Source organism: Podarcis raffonei, chromosome 1 (genome assembly GCF_027172205.1).
Source record: "Podarcis raffonei isolate rPodRaf1 chromosome 1, rPodRaf1.pri, whole genome shotgun sequence".
NCBI lineage: Eukaryota > Metazoa > Chordata > Lepidosauria > Squamata > Lacertidae > Podarcis > Podarcis raffonei.
This window is the reverse complement of record NC_070602.1, coordinates 46,229,638-46,246,569: the sequence shown is the minus strand read 5'-3', so window position 1 is coordinate 46,246,569 and position 16,932 is coordinate 46,229,638. Positions and strand designations below refer to the sequence as shown.

The window sequence follows — 16,932 nt, the reverse complement described above, 5'->3', positions numbered from 1 at the left end:
GAGGTTTTGTTACTCAAGTGGAGTGTAAGTGTTGTGAACCAAGCTTTGGAGAAACAATTTGTTGCTTATTTGTTCTGTGAGATGACTCATGGCTTGTTGAACACAGCCTGTGTCTGCTTAAATCATATGTACATCTTCTGTTCTTGGTACTTGGATTAATTTTTACATTTTTCTGCTTTAATTTTACAAAGAAACCTCCCTGTTTTAAAAAATTCAACTAGGTGTAAATCAAAAGAACATGCGAGTTTATGGACAGCCTTTAACATAGAAACCCAGGTAAAAAGAAATATGTACAGTGGGGTTTCTATCATATAGACAGAAACTGCCTTGATTCCCTGTCAGGGGAAAAGACAGGGTATAAATAAATATGTTATAATAATAGTACTAATAACAATAAATTAACTAGTCCAAATGTTGGGTTTGGGCAGGTGGGGAGCATTGTTCTTGTTTTACTTCTGCGTTAACAGTAGCACAGAGGTGCTTGACTTAATGAAACAAAACCATTTTGCACATTTCTTTGATGAAGCAAAAAGTGACTGTATGAGTAGCTTGTCCATCTGTTTTCCATATTTCTGGATAACATATCACGGGGGAAATTCCTGCATCTTCTAGGAGGACAATGCCTGCTTTTCCATTTAAGGAATCATGCAAATTGAACTTGTGTAAGTTCTTCAGATATTGGTACTAAACAAAACAATGATGCAGACATGCACAACTTAGTATAATTTACATATTGGAATTTCTTTCTTGTAACATTTGAAGCACAGCACCCAGGAATCCTTAGTTCTTTGGGTTGCTAGCCTACCCCCACCTTCCCTTCATATATCTAAGTAAATAACTTTGGTTTCACAGCTTACAACCCTAAGAGGTTCTGTCTTGGAAGATGCTATACCTTCAACTGCAAAGCACTGTACAGCTAGAGGGTTGCCCTTGAAAGAGGTGCTTGAACACGTGGTTCCTGAACTGAATATACATTGTCTCAGGTTGGCCTTCAACACTCCTAAAGTCACAGAACAACTTATGAAACTTGATGAACAAGGGGTAAGTTCAAAATAGCAAACTTTAATCCTTTACTAGGCCAGCATTACGGTAACAGATCTAGATATCTTTCCCCCCCGCCATGTCTGGAAACTCTAAATAAATCTACCAAGTCTATCCAATGCTACAGAATAAAGGGTTTGCCTGAGATCTCAGGACTTAGAGTTTGCTGCCAAAAAAAGTGAATTAGGCAAACTCAAAAATTCTGAAATGTGTACTGTTTAAAGCAGAATATTATAACCTAGCATGTTTAATTTCTTTCTGCGTGGTATAATGGAAGACAGTGTGTAAGACATTGATACAAGAATTATGCCTTATTTCAGCTGCTTATGTCATCCATGACATATTAGGCACTATAATCATACATTCTAACTAACAACTTAAACCTCTTATGGTATTAGACCTTACTTTTTAATATCTGAAGACTCTTTGATACTGCTTTTTTATATCTAGAATTTCATAACAGAAATAACTTAACAGAAATTAACTTAACAGAAATTAAGTAATTAACTTAACAGAAATACACTAGCTTGTATTTAATGAAGCTGTTTAGTTGGTGGTGTCCAAAACCAAAGTATTCAATTCAGAAGAAGAAGAAGAAGAGTTTGGATTTGATATCCCGCCTTTCACTCCCTTTAAGGAGTCTCAAAGTGGCTAACATTCTCCTTTCCCTTCCTCCCCCACAACAAACACTCTGTGAGGTGAGTGGGGCTGAGAGACTTCAGAGAAGTGTGACTGGCCCAAGGTCACCCAGCAGCTGCATGTGGAGGAGCGGAGACGCGAACCCGGTTCCCCAGATTACGAGACTACCGCTCCTAACCACTACACCACACTGGCTCTCTCATTGTTTGGATCTGTTCCAACTTGGTTTTCTGGCCTTGTTCGGAACTGAAAGTGGCTTCATTACTCTCTTGAATGGCATATGCTAGGAGATGAATGGGGCAGTGGGACACAGTTTAGTCTCCAGAACCTCTCAGCAGCTATCAGTAGTTTATTTATTTTATTATTGATTGGAAATATTTATAGCCTGCCCTTCATCAATACTGATACCAGGATGGAGTACAACATAAGATAACATAACAACCAAATTAATATATAATCCACAATAGAACACGAAAACCCACTTAAAAACTTCACTAGGTGCATATTGAAATCTACAGAATTTGCTCCCATGAGATTGCCCCCAACTTGGATGGCTTTAAAAGCGATTTAGACAGATTCATGGAGGATGTGGCTAGCCATTGTGTCTAATAGCCACTGATGTGTTCTACCTCTACTGTCAGAGGCAATATGCGTCTCAATATTAGTTGCTGTAAATCACAAATGGAGAGATTTCGTGTCCTGCTTGCAGGCTTCCCATAAGCATTTGGTTGGCTATGTAAGAACAGAATTTTGAAGTAGATGGGACTTAAAGTTGATCCAGCCACACTTATGTTCTCAGTATTCCATTGACTTGATTATTTTCATAGACTAAACTACGCATTTAAATTCAAATCATCTCCCAATACAAAGATAATAGTGCTGCATTCAAGTCAAAACTCAATGGCATAGAAACATTATGCTGAAGTTTCTAAGTTTGTATCTACAAAACTGAAGTCTACAGTTTAGAAACTATATTTTTCTTTCTTTCTCTTTCTGTTTTGCATCCTTTGGGGGAAATCTTGAGTTGGAAATGCAAATAGCAACCAATGTCCTTTGCAGATTGATTTGAAATACACAGATTTAATGTGCCTACATTTATTAGTCATAGTTTTCTCATTGTTGAAGGGGAAGAGGAAGAAGTCAGTGGTGACTTTTGGAAGGACTCTCTATGTTAGTCTTTTAATGCAGCATAGATGCTACATAAGCTGATGAGAATGCAAAACTTGAGTTTCTGTTTGTGTTTACAGCTAAGCTATCAACTTAAAGTGGGGATCATGTACTGCAAGTCTGGACAAAGCACAGAAGAGGAAATGTACAACAATGAATCAGCAGGCCCGGCCTTTGAAGAGTTCCTTCAGTTACTGGGAGAACGGGTTCGGCTCAAGGGATTTGAAAAGTACCGTGCTCAACTAGACACAAAGAGTAAGGGACCCTCTCTTATGCAGATTAATAAGACATAGTTACAGCCATGGTCAGCAAATAGATTTTGACAGTGGACCTATTGAGGAAGTGGAGAGTGGCAAGCCGCCACTTTCTCTTATCTTTTCAGTGTGAACTTCTCAGAAACCTTCTCATTACAACACTGCAGCTGCAGCTCATATTTGTTACAGAAGTACTTGTTCTGAGAATTTGGTTGATTTATACAGTCCCTCATGTTGATAGTGTATCTTTATGGCATCTTCTCTTATTAGTCCTGAAATTTAATTTTGCTTGTTTGTTTCCATCAGTGTACATGGCATTTCACAAAATAACCTAATCAAAAGACAAGTTCCTGTCCCAAAGAGCTTTCAGCATAAATTACCTTCTTTCTTCTTAATCTCTACATAGTTTCCCCTCAGTTGAGTGCATTAAAACATAGTTCCTGGCTTGGTTTATAAAATTCATGGCTAAAATGAAGTAAAGAGGTGACTTTTTGCCAAGATTTTGAAACAAAATGCATGTTTTTTAAGGGAAGGGGAGAAATCAGCAAAATTACTCCTGTAAACACCTCCTCAGTGTGTAGTCCTCCCTGTGAAATACACACACCTATAGCTGTGAGCTTTCATTATGTGGTATTTAGATTGACCCGTGCGTATTGAGGTCCATGGTTATCTCACTTGCAGTATAGGAAATTAAAGTAAAGAATGCGTCATGAAAGTAGAAAAGCGTTCGCAAACAGTGCAGTGAATTTTCTGTTGCCATGGTTTCTGCTGTTACTGATGTTTTGACTATAGGCAGCAGAGAAGGAAACGATTAAAACATGAAATAACCTAGAATATTTTAAAGCCAGTTAGATATATTTAGAAACGCCAATAAATGTCAAAATCTGTAGTACAAAACTGAAATTACTTTATTTCTTTTGAATTTAAATGACCTTCCCCTATTTCTACCTAGTCATTGCCATGTAATTTACCTGTAATGTGAGGGGTCTTATGCAGGAAAATATTTAAGGGAGAAGAGGGGGAAATAATGCTGGTTCTTCTAGCAAGTGTTGAAGCACTGCTTACCCACCTACCCTGGTCTTTTCTTTAAAGTTGAACTGTGCTAAAATGCAGCTAATGTTGTTGACGTTCTGCTCACTTTGCTTAAATTTGTTATCAGCATAGACCTTTTCTGTTTAATGAGCCCTGAGTCCCTTAGTTTTTGCATGAGTTGACCCAAAATTGAATAGCTATTTACAAGCAGCAGGTCTATAACATGATTTGATAGATGCTACATATTGCTTAGAACAGCTACAAAATGTGTTTATTATTTAGATTATTTATATTCTGCTTTTCAAACTGATGAAACAACCATATGCTCTTTTGCTCTGAAGGAAGTCCCATTGAGATCAGTCATGTTCATGTCTTAAGTAAGTGTAGGTAAGAATGCAACCTAATTTTCAAAAGCAACTGATGTGATGCATGCTACTTTTGATTTATTTTTATTTTTTAATGCTCCTGCCCTCTCCCCTTAAACAAAAAAAAATCTTCAAGAGTAAATCATGCTGAGATCTTTCCCAGCCCCCTGCTACCTGTGATTCTTAACTGGGTATAACAAGGAGTGAATCTGGGAGTTTCTGCGTGCAAAGCACCTGAGCTTCAATCAATACATAGTGTCTCACTGATGTACTTGGGGCTTTAGAATAACAAGCAGAACAAACGAAAAGCAGGTCCCTTCCCCAAGGAGCTGGCAATGATTATTTACCACGCTTCCTTTTTATTTTCAGGTATTTAACAATCTAATGTTAAATCCTAGACCTGAAAAACGACCAGAGTTGAAATATTCAAGTATATGAATTCCTTAAGGAAACGTTTCAGACGGAAAATTTATGCCTACTTTGTGCATCATTAGAAAATGATCATATTGAGCAACTGTGTACTTACAATTTTCTGCTTTCAGCTTGAAGAATTTATCCATCTCAAAAGGGGATTGCATCCCCCATCCCAAATCTTTATAGACCTAATGTTTGTTTCTCCTATGTTTTTCACACAGTAGACTTTTTCTTTTGCTTTAAGTCGACAATGTTGACTTCAGATATAACTTCACTCATGGTTGAGGAGGACTGTGGTTACTTACATGATTCCCAAGACACGAGTGTTTTATGATAAGCACTTGTTGCCTTGCTTGTAGTGATCTGCTAGTTCAGGTCTCGTTACTTAAGCGGCAAATGGCCTGGAGCCATTTGAAGACTCGGTTGCTTGATTTTTATTTTCCCCTGTGTTTTAGTTCACTGCTCCATTTAGATCAGTTCTCAAAAGTTTCTCTGCACACCAGAGCTATGATTACAATCATTTATGAAGTAAAATGAATTGTTAAACTAAAAGTTGTTACTGTTCTGGACTTTTAAAACTTTCAGAAGCTTGGTCATCATGAGAAGGCTGTATTTATGTTCAACAAGAACCTTTTTCCAAATACTTGCTGCTGTGTGAAATATGCTGCCATCCTTCCCCATCTGTTTCTCACATTTTAGGCATTGGTTTTGATGTTTTCCTTCTACCAGGCAGGCAAACAAGGGACAAGATGAGCAACACATCTAATTGGGATGAGGGCACAATGCAGATAGACTTTCATTAAACGAGAGATCACCCCTGCAGAGACCAATGCTGGTTCTGATTTTAAAATGTAGTCTTGGGAGCCATATTGAGAGTAGTACTAGGGCCCAGATAGGCGATTAAAAGAGGCCTGTACAACTTGTGACCCATCATAGATAACCCTTTAACAGCAGTCATAAAAGGCTTAATAATCCTCCTAGTTCCCCCCCCCCCCCATGACTGCAGAATTGCAGAACTTTAAGCATTTGGCACACTATATGTAATGGGACGTGGGTGGCGCTGTGGGTTAAACCACAGAGCCTAGGACTTGCTGATCAGAAGGTCGGTGGTTTGATTCCCCGCAACGGGGTTAGCTCCCGTTGCTCAGTCCCTGCTCCTGCCAACCTAGCAGTTCGAAAGCACATCAAAGTGCAAGTAGATAAATATGTACTGCTGTGGCGGGAAGGTAAACGGCGTTTCCGTGCGCTGCTCTGGTTCACCAGAAGCGGCTTAGTCATGCTGGCCACATGACCCAGAAGCTGTCTGTGGACAAACGCCGGCTCCCTCGGCCCATAGAGCAAGATGAGCGCTGCAACCCCAGAGTCGGTCATGACTGGACCTAATGGTAAGGGGTACCTTTACCTTTACCTTTTATGTAGTTGGTGTAGCTTGGTAGGTCACAAATTGTGCGGGCCTGTATTAAAATATAAATTTATTGTTCAAATATTTAAAAAATTAAATTGTAATCATAGTTTTCCTATATCAAAGAGCTTTAAAACGAGTTAAATTACTTATCATATGTATTCTTTGGGTAGAGGGGATTGTAAATATCATACATAATGCATTATATTAGGGAACATTTCTTGTAAAATGTGTGTGTTGGGGAAAAGGCATTCAGACATGTACTTCAGGAGAAATGTGCAGTAAAATGCCTGTGAATTTTTCTGTGGTCTTCCTTTTTTAAAAAAATCATAAACTGATGCTGAAATATATCATACTGAGATTAAGAGTGGGGGCAAATGAAAAAGTGGAAGCAGCCAAAGGTGATAAATTATTCCATCTCTATTAGGTACTACCTCCCTTTCAGATTTTGTTTGTATTTTTCATGTTGTTCTTGATGCTATTGCACGATTGTTTCCATAGCTGATGCTTACAACATCATGCAGTTTTGTAGCTTATGTAAAAGTATTTTAAAATAGTAAATTGGATTTCTTTTGTTATTTGAATCTTAGCTGATTCTACTGGCACCCACTCTCTTTATACAACGTACAAGGACTATGAAATCATGTTCCATGTTTCCACCATGCTGCCCTACACACCTAACAACAAACAACAGGTAGGATTCATTTTCACTGTGTAAAGAATTCTGTGGGTCCAATACAGATGTAACACTAAAGCATTATTAAGCACTGTGTGAATAAGCAGAAGAAAGCTTTTGACAGACACGATTTCCCCTCCCCTATCCTCCCTAGTGCAGCAATGAATAAGAGATTAGAGGCATTTGTTTCCTGTTTTAAACTAACAGAAATATACCATTGTATCTGAATTAGGAGGAGCTAGGTTTTCTTTAGACTGCTTTGTGAACAAGTCATAGTCATAAACCTCTGTTGAATTCTGTCTTGTTTAAACAAGCCACAGTTTACACTAACTGGAGAATTTGGTTCATTGCAGAAGAAATTTCATGAGGTATGACACCATAGCATAAGTCTATATACAACTTACAGCTATAGTATTCGAGTGTTAATTCCTAGCAACAAGAAAAAACTTTGCTACTTTCTGCAGTCTTGCATCTCAATCAGTATAATTGCACCAAGTAGGTTTGGATTGCTCTGAAATGACGTTGCTCATTGAGTGATAATATTTTCTCCACCCATTTGCATTGTTTCATTAAGATCCTCCAAGATGTTTGAGCTGTTTAAAAAATGGTTTTGGTGTAATAAAGAAAACTTCCAAGTAGCTGCAAGAAGTTATATTTCAGTAGACAAGTTGGCTAGTGATGGCTTAAGATTTTGGGAATGAACAAATCTGGGGCTGATTTAAAGTTTGTTTCTCTTTAGGAAATGTGAGTTAAGTAGTAAATCTGATCAGCATAGCTTTTTCAAGATCATTTGCTTTCACATGAGAGATGTGATAGAGTCAGAGAGAGAGATGGCAGTCTGGGGTACAGAAGGGGTGCCTCCCACCTTGTCTTATTCAACTATTGCACTCAAAAAAGTGAAACTTCAGACAGCCTTGGGGGAATCTTGTGTTTTTACTGCTTAGAGCCAGTGACTAAACTTCAGCCTAGTTGATACATTCAGCTTGGGGTAGCGCTATGATAGTGTGGTATAAGTCTTGTACAAAAGCATATGCAAACTGAAGAATTTACCTAGGTTTGGGGTAGGAAGCAGCCCTTTCATGAGTGGAAGAAATTGTGTGCTAGTGCATGGGCAGGGAATCTTTTTTCTGCCAAGGACTGCATACCAGTGGGAGTTAGGGTCAAAGCCAGTGCGTGGGCAATGCCAAAACCAAAAGTACATGGGGTATCCTCTCTTTTTCCTGCTGCTGCCACTCTTCCCTCCTTGCCATTCGTATGTGGCCCTCAGCATACAGGTTGCGTCCCCATGTGCTAGAAGAAGGGCACACTTGGATCCACCCCATGTGTCCCATGGCACTTTTCTACATTTGTAAAAGCAATGTCCAGGGGACGCGGGTGGTGCTGTGGTCTAGGGCTTGCTGATCGGAAGGTCAGCAGTTCAAATCCCCATGACGGGGTGAGCGTCTGTTGTTCGGTCCCAGCTCCTGCCCACCTAGCAGTTCGAAAGCACGTCAACGTGGAAGTAGATAAATAGGTACTGCTCCGGCGGGAAGGCAAACGGCATTTCTGTGTGCTGCTCTGGTTTGCCAGAAGCAGCTTAGTCATGCTGGCCACATGACCCGGAAGCTGTCTGCGGACAAATGCTGGCTCCCTTGGCCTATAGAGTGAGATGAGCATGCAACCCCAGAGTCGTCCACGACTGGAGCTAACGGTCAGGGGTACCTTTACCTTTAAAGGCAATGTCTAGTTTCTTTCTTGAGTGATTACTCAATATACTTTACCTCGTACATTGCCCTCTTTGATATCATTTTCATTTTGTAAATTTTTGCTAATCATTGTTTGAACTGAACTGAGCTGCGGAAGTCTATGTATAGCTGGAATTTATATCTGATTTAAACAAAAAACAAACCACAAAACAATTGTTAATTCAAGGAGTTAACATTGAATTCGAGGAACAATAACATGGTTTAGTTGATTCTGCCTGCTCATGAACATACTTTAATCTCATTATATTTTAAATGGTCAGTTCTATCATACAGATGGTTAGTGCTATGCTGTAATTTAAAGGAAGCTTTCTGGCATTCTTTTCAGGAGAAAAGGAATAAGTTGACAAAAATACATAACAATAATTTGTTTGGTAACACTGCCACTATCAAATACAAAAACACAGTTTTAATGCACAGAAGAACATTGTCTAGCTTATGAACAATTTATAATGGTTGGAAGAAAGTAGCAAGTAGACAAACATAGTGTTATATTATGATAAATTTGATTCTAGAGACATTCAAAATCTGTCTGTTATGAAGACAGATTAAAATAGATGTGTAGCTGTTGTTATGGAAACGGGGTGCAAGATGCTAGTCGTTTCAGCATGTCATATATTGGCCAATTTCTCATTTACTTGCTCAGAATAAAGCATTGAATGAAATAATTTAAAATATTCCATGATTCGCAAACATTAATTAACAGGAATAATGCACAATATGCTATAAGGGGGGTACTTCCCCCCCAATACCTTATGTTTCTTGTCTTTACCCTCATAGCTCTTAAGAAAACGACATATTGGAAATGATATTGTGACCATCGTTTTCCAAGAACCTGGAGCAGAGTCATTCAGCCCAAAGAATATTCGCTCTCACTTCCAGCATGTCTTTGTCATTGTCCGTGTGCACAATCCATGCACCGACAACGTCTGTTACAGGTACCTATTACTTTGTGAACACACAGAGGCTAACCACATTTTGGAATTTTTTATGCTTTATTTTACAATGCTTTTTTACTGTTAATTTTCAGGAAAACTATTTTTGGGTTTAACATTAAGTACTTGGCAGGCTGAGAACCAGTTAACATTTCTACTTTTTTCCACAGAAGAAAGAGCATGCAAGTTAATTGGATACTTTAGAACCAGAGTTAGCTGCCTTGCATTGAGGCCAAGCTTCAAAAATGGCCAAGTGGGCTTCATATTAACCTGGTGATAATCCTAGCCTGGGTTAATTCAGCGTGTATGAAAATAAAATAATAAAATTCTGGCAAGTTGAAGAGCAGTCTAGAAACCATGTATGCCAGATTCATGGTGGCTTTCTCACATTGTTTATATGCATGGAGTTTCTTAGGAATTCACACCTAGGGAGCAGAGAATGTGGTTGGAAAACACCCAAGAAGAACAGATGAATTCTGTCAAATTTAACATACTACCCTTTGGAATAAAATACTGGAGAAGTCTATTCTTAAGAAGTAAGACATAGTATTTCAGTAGAAATACTTTTCAGGACTGTTGTCCATGAAGTCTCAGGCAGTAAATGTCTTAGTCTTTAAGGTGCCACAAGACTCTTGGTTGTTCTTGCTGCAGAATGCTAACATAGCTGCTCTGCTGTAAAGTAGTACTGTTGCTTGTTTGTTAAAGCATTGGCTCCCATGTGAAGTAGGGAACACTAGAATGCGGTTTCATAAATCCCCAACCAGCAATTTCATTGCTGAGTGGGGTCAAGGTCTTTGATTTGGGAGAAAAGAGGCTGTGACTGTTTTCTGTTCTTGTTTGTACTGCTAGGCCATGCTACCCTGTCGTAGATCATAAATTTTGTCGTTTCTAAAGATCAAAGCAAAGAAGTCAAAGGCAGAGTAGAAAGATGAGTTCCGTGGATTCAGCTCATCATTAACTCACATTTCCTTTTCCTTTATGTAGCGTTGCTGCGACGAGATCCAGAGATGTGCCATCGTTTGGACCACCAATCCCTAAAGGCATTACCTTCCCCAAATCCAATGTATTCAGGGACTTCTTACTTGCTAAAGTGATCAATGCTGAGAATGCAGCTCATAAATCAGAGAAGTTCCGTGCCATGGCCACCAGAACCCGTCAGGAATACTTGAAAGATTTGGCAGAGAAGAATGTCACAAACACACCCATTGACCCTTCGGGCAAATTCCCCTTCATCTCACTTGCCTCTAAGAAGAAGGAGAAGTCCAAGCCTCATCCAGGAGTAGAACTCCACAGTTCTGGTGCTGTTGTATGGAGTCTCCGTGCTAAAGACTATAGCAAGGGTGTAGATATAGACTGTCTCCTGGGGATTTCTAATGAATTTGTTGTTATCATTGAACAAGATACAAAGAGTGTTGTGTTCAATTGTTCCTGCAGAGATGTCATAGGGTGGACTTCAACAGACACAAGTGTCAAAATTTTCTATGAAAGGGGTGAATGTGTTTCTGTGGAGAGTTTCAAAAACCCTGAAGATATCAAAGAGATTGTCAAAAGGCTAGAGGTTAGAGTTTGTTCTCTCTCTCTCTCTCCCTCTCTAAATATGTAGATCTGGTCTTCAGGCATGGGTAAATTCAAAGAACTGTGATGAAAACATTAACATGGTTTGGATCCATTCTTAGATTTTGGTAGCAGATCCATTGATAGTGAAATAGTCCCTCAACCTGTGATGTAATTGTGCAAAAATATTAATGGAAATTATTTTCTAATTCTTCTCCCTGTTCTCCAAAGTTGCAAGCGGACTAGGACAAAGAATACCTTCTTACTTATTGCCCATTGCTTGTTCCGTCATTAACTGAGACCTTTGGGTATTGTATTGCCAAGGGGCACTGACACGCAGCACAGTCCCTGATGTGTATCAAATATTATTCAAGACTTAATATTATAGTTTCTACCTATTCTAGTAGCAACTGCATTTTCTTCTCTTATTCAGAAAATAGCAGTCTCTATGTCATGGGGATGCGGGTGGCGCTGTGGGTAAAACCTCAGTGCCTAGGACTTGCCGATCACATGGTCGGCGGTTCGAATCCCAGCGGCGGGGTGCGCTCCCGTCGTTCGGTCCCAGCGCCTGCCAACCTAGCAGTTCGAAAGCACCCCCGGGTGCAAGTAGATAAATAGAGACCGCTTACCAGCGGGAAGGTAAATGGCGTTCCGTGTGCTGCGTTGGCTTGCTCGCTTGTCACGCTCGCCACGTGACCCGGAAGTGTCTGCGGACACCACTGGCTCCCCGCGTATAGAGTGAGATGAGCGCATAACCCTAGAGTCTGGCAAGACTGGCCCGTACGGGCAGGGGTACCTTTACCTTTACCTTATGTCATGAGGAAAAGCTGCATTTGTCTATTGCATTCAAAAATATTCATAATTAGCAGGATCACTTAGCCAATAGAACAAGTTTGCATTTTGTGTAGATAGCTGCATGCCAGTAAATATGATGACTGAATTACAAAGAACTACCAATTTATCGAATCAATAGGGACATAATAATATAAAGGAACATTCTGTCAGCCTAACCATGAATACTGGTATATAACCCCACCCATGAATTTTCCAGTTGTATTGCTACATTACCTTAATGCTTCTATAATTTTCATAAAGTTCTAAAGCCAGTCATTTATAAAAAATCTGACTGTGCCTGGATTTTCATCCAGTAGTAACTTAGCCAACTTTCACTGAAAACTGCACACAGCAGTAGCTGTCAAAATAAGGAATATCATTGTCCCATCTTGCTTCATGTACCATTTTTAAAAAACAAAACTCCCCCATGTATTTGTCTCCCACTGAATGTAATTAATTGCACTAACTCTTCCCTCTCTCTTCACTTCTCAGCTTGTGACAAAGGGCTGTGAGTCAGTGGAAATGACTTTACGTCGTAATGGACTAGGCCAGCTTGGTTTCCATGTGAACTATGAAGGAATTGTGGCAGATGTTGAACCTTATGGCTATGCTTGGCAAGCAGGATTACGACAAGGCAGCAGATTAGTGGAAATTTGCACTGTGGCTGTAGCTACTCTGAGCCATGAGCAAATGATTGATCTCCTGCGGACTTCAGTTACTGTGAAGGTTGTCATTATCCCACCTCATGAGGATTGCACGCCACGAAGGTATTTTTTTGTGGGGGTGGGAATAAATGAGTTATATCTGCTGCTGACTTTTTCAGGGTGTTCTCTGAATTTATAAAGCAGAATTTTTGTTCTAACTTGGTCTATATAAAAATAAGAGTCCCATTTCACATTAATTTGGCTATGGATGTAGAGTCGTAGGTGGTTACTGTGTTTTTAAAGGGGACCTATTTATTCTTATGGTATGGGAGTGCTTCTGCATTGCCATTGATATCTCAAAGCATCCCACTGGATTGTGCTACATGTATAATGTCTCTGAAGGAAGCATTGGTGATGCTGAGTATTCTCAAGTCAGATTGCCAGTGCTAGTGTTTGCTTACATTCTCACTAGTCAGTTAATAATTACGTAGCCTTTGAATAGCTGCATCTCATAGCTGCATTTATGTTGGTGATGCTCACTTTTTAAATAAATGCACGTGAGATACTGCAAAATCTTTAAATGTCATATAGCCATTTTAACACTTCACTGAACAAAAACACCATTTGCGCTTTAAGCTGGGGATCTACATATATAATTTTGAAGGAGCCCCTGCCTGTTTTTATTATTTGGATCCTTCAGCCTGACCTCAGAATAACTTGAGATGAGTTTCACCTTTTACTTTAACTCTCTATACAAAAGTTCTAGTTACAGGTAGGTAGTCGTGTTGGTCTACCATAGTCGAAACAAAATAAAAAAATTCCTTCCAGTAGCACCTTAGAGACCAACTAAGTTTGTTACTGGTATGAGCTTTCGTGTGCATGCACACTTCTTCAGATAAATTGAAACAGAAGTCACCAGACCCTTATATATAGTGAGAGGGTGGGGAGGGGTGATTGACTGATAGTTGTGGTAAACCTGTTGACAACTGTTAACGGCTGCAATTGGTCTTACAGGAAAAAGCAAGGGGTTTACAGCCAGGGGTTTACAGCCGTTAACAGTCATCAACAGGTTTCCCACACCTATCTGTACAAAAGTCAAGTGCCAGGGTATGAAAGAATAGAACCTTTCTCCTGGAGCAGAATGAACAAATATTATGTGGGAGGCTATCTCATTTTCCTAACAGCTAGTTCTGTTTTAAATGCATGTTTTAAGATAAGTCAGCTCAAAGTTAGGGCAATTGATGTTTACAATTTGGCAAATGTTATTAGCCATCATTCATATTGTTGCTTTCAGATATTTTTCAGAAACCACCTGTTCATATAATATAAAACTTGCATAGCCTTGAAGTAGAAGAATAGAACAGCAAGGCAAGAAAACCCTGTCAATTTTGAAGTTCAGTATTTTTAGTTATTTCCTAAATGCAGTTCTTAAAATAACATTTAGGCTGCAATCCTATACCCAGTTTCCTGAGAGTAAGCCCCATTGATCTGAGTTCCATTTCCAGGATCTCTGAATCTAAACTTTACTTCATAACCCTAAGCATATTTATTCTGCTGTAAGTTCACTGAATTCAGTCGGTCGTCTTTATGTTTTTACGATTGTAATTGATTTTTATTTTTTTGGAAGTTCAGATGATATGACCAGACTTCTGTTCCAGAGACTATGAGAGATATCAAGTGTTAAGACATACAGAAACATTAGTTAGTTTGTCAGTTGATTTCCTTGTGTCTGAGTATGACTTGATTGGCTAATGCCCTATAAATTAGGGATAGAACTAATGTGTAATTAACCAGTCTGGGCCATATTTAGCACTCAGAGTAGGGGTATCACAATTGCTGTCATATAAGGGTATATTGCAAAAACCTTGGTTTTCGAACAGCTTAGTTCTCGAACATTTTGGCTCCCGAACACCGCAAACCCAGAAGTGAGTGTTCCAGTTTGTGAACTATTTTAGGAAGCCAAACATCCGATGGGGCTTCCGCATCTTCTGATTGGCTACCGGAGCTTCCTGCAGCCAATCAGAAGCCGCACTTCGGTTTCTGAACATTTTGGAAGTTGAACGGACTTCCGAAACAGATTCCGCTCAACTTCCAAGGTAACGACTGTACTTTTCTCCCTTATTTCAGAGTTGCATTATGCTTTCTTCTTTCTCTTTCAGAAGTTTTTCAGAAATTAATCGCATGCCGGTGATGGAATACAAAATGAACGACGGCGGCGTTCCATACGAGTTCAAGTTCCCTTTCAGGAATAACAACAAATGGCAGAGAAATGCTAACAAGGGACAAGGGCCTCATGGGCAGCAAATGCCATCCCAGATGCAAAGTCCCGCTACCACTAGGGTTGCCTCAGGGAAAGGTGAAGGAAAAATGCCTCCCCCAGAGCGAGCAGCCAATATTCCACGCAGTATTTCTAGTGACGGGCGGCCACTGGAGAGTAGAAGGTAGATAACTAATTTGTGTGTTGTCTTTCCTCCAAGGTATGTTGCAGCATTCTGAGACTTGTAAACAACAGCAGTAAGAACTCTCAGGCACACAAGTTCACATTCCAATTCCCCTGTTTCTTATCCAGATCAAATCTGACCCCCACCTCAACAAAATGTTTTTATTCACTTCCAGAAAGTATTTGGTATCGAAAAGAAATGACACTAAACTAGTTCACAGCATTTGGGGATTAACTCATAGTCTTCAGGTGCCAATTCTAGTCATGCCACCTTACTTTTCCAGTAACTGGAGTATGCACATATACTCATGTCTCTCTATTGTTTAAAAAATTCTTTTTTTAAAAGAAAAACATCCCTAATTATATTTTCCTCTGCGAACCTGCAGAAACACAAACGTCTGTGTTGTTATATCTATATTAAGAAAAGAGCATCTTGTAAGGCAAGAAAGGCAAAAGCAGTTCATATTGGAATATGAAAGAATCACCTGTAGGTCTAGCCCTTCCGCTTGTGTCCATGTTTGGCAAATTGCCTCAGCACTCTAAAACCTTATTTCCATCCCCTTTTTGTACATTGAAATCAATGGATTTTGAACTTTTTAGGGGATTAGCACATGTTGAAGATTGGTTCGGTAAATGGAAGGGCTAGCTTTAAAGTATATGAATAACACAGTCCTTTGGAAGAAAGACCTCACTATATTGGTCGTATGAGCTCTAAGCCTTTAGTCAGTAAAGAAGGGGGATAGTTCCAAGATAATTGTGCTTCTCTTTCCTCAGATATTCTTTGCCTGCTTTTAGGCAAAATGTCATTATAGCATTGCAGAGTGCAATGCCATTTACTTGGGGTACCAATACCTGTTGTTGCAATTTTAGATCTTATCAGAGTTCTCTTCCTTCTGAAGAGAACATGTGAAGTCTCTGGCTGATGTTGTTTCTACAATACACAATTAGTTTTACATGTACAAAACCAGCAACCTTTTTTGTACATTCTGGATTTTCCCAACATTGCTGGAATGCAAAGCAAATGTACTCTGAAATACGCCATTTCTACACTCTCTCGTGCACACCAAAAGGACCAAGTAAATTGGCCCTTTTTTTTTCTTTTTTGATCACTTGATACCAGCGATGCTTCCTGCCATTTCATGCTATCATGTGGCACAGCCAGTTTTGTCTAGAGTGCCAAGCTTTGACTAAAGCTCATTTGACATTGATAGAGCAAGCCTGTGTGCTCTTGGCTGTCATATGTTCTGCTCACAGCAAGTCCTGGGCACTGTAGAGTGTTGATGCTTTATCTCTCCTACATCCCTTCTCCCCTCAATGAACTAGTTCACAGCTGAAAAGAATCACTGAAATTAAAAGTGTCAGGTATGAGTTTCTACAGTAAACACCCTTGATGTTGGGTTTCTGCTGTGTTCAGGTGGGCCAGTTTCATTTCTTTGTTTTGTTTTGTTATTTATATTCCACCCTTCATCCAGTATAACCACAGGGCCACTTCTTCCAAATGTGTTAGGAATGCTGGGAGCTTCTTGTTAGTTGTAATTTGGTTATTGCTTTTGACAAGAATGGGCTTCTGAGGTAGCTCCCCATCTGTGTAATGCTCTCCTTGGGGAGGCTCTCCTGAGACACCTTCATCACATATCTTTAGGCACAAGGCGAAAACTTTCCTCTTTTCCCAGGCCTTTGGCTAGTTAAACCACCTACGATCTTCTAAACTGTGTGTGTGTGTTGTTATTGTTTTGTTTCTTATTTTGCTTTGTATTTTTGTATTTTGATACCATAAGGCTCCCTGTGCTTGG

General features: G+C 39.5%; 1 protein-coding gene across 8 annotated transcripts in view; it reads left to right on the top strand.

The window, feature by feature from the left end:
- Positions 1-16,932, top strand: part of SIPA1L1 (signal induced proliferation associated 1 like 1) — a 145,031-nt gene that overhangs the window by 99,659 nt on the left and 28,440 nt on the right. For all 8 annotated transcript variants that reach the window (XM_053384504.1, XM_053384539.1, XM_053384524.1 and 5 more), the window contains 7 exons: positions 853-1,041; positions 2,928-3,102; positions 6,905-7,008; positions 9,513-9,670; positions 10,652-11,225; positions 12,548-12,822; positions 14,859-15,140. In XM_053384504.1, the coding sequence (XP_053240479.1) occupies positions 853-1,041; positions 2,928-3,102; positions 6,905-7,008; positions 9,513-9,670; positions 10,652-11,225; positions 12,548-12,822; positions 14,859-15,140 (1,757 nt within the window). The remainder of the gene's footprint in view (positions 1-852; positions 1,042-2,927; positions 3,103-6,904; positions 7,009-9,512; positions 9,671-10,651; positions 11,226-12,547; positions 12,823-14,858; positions 15,141-16,932) is intronic.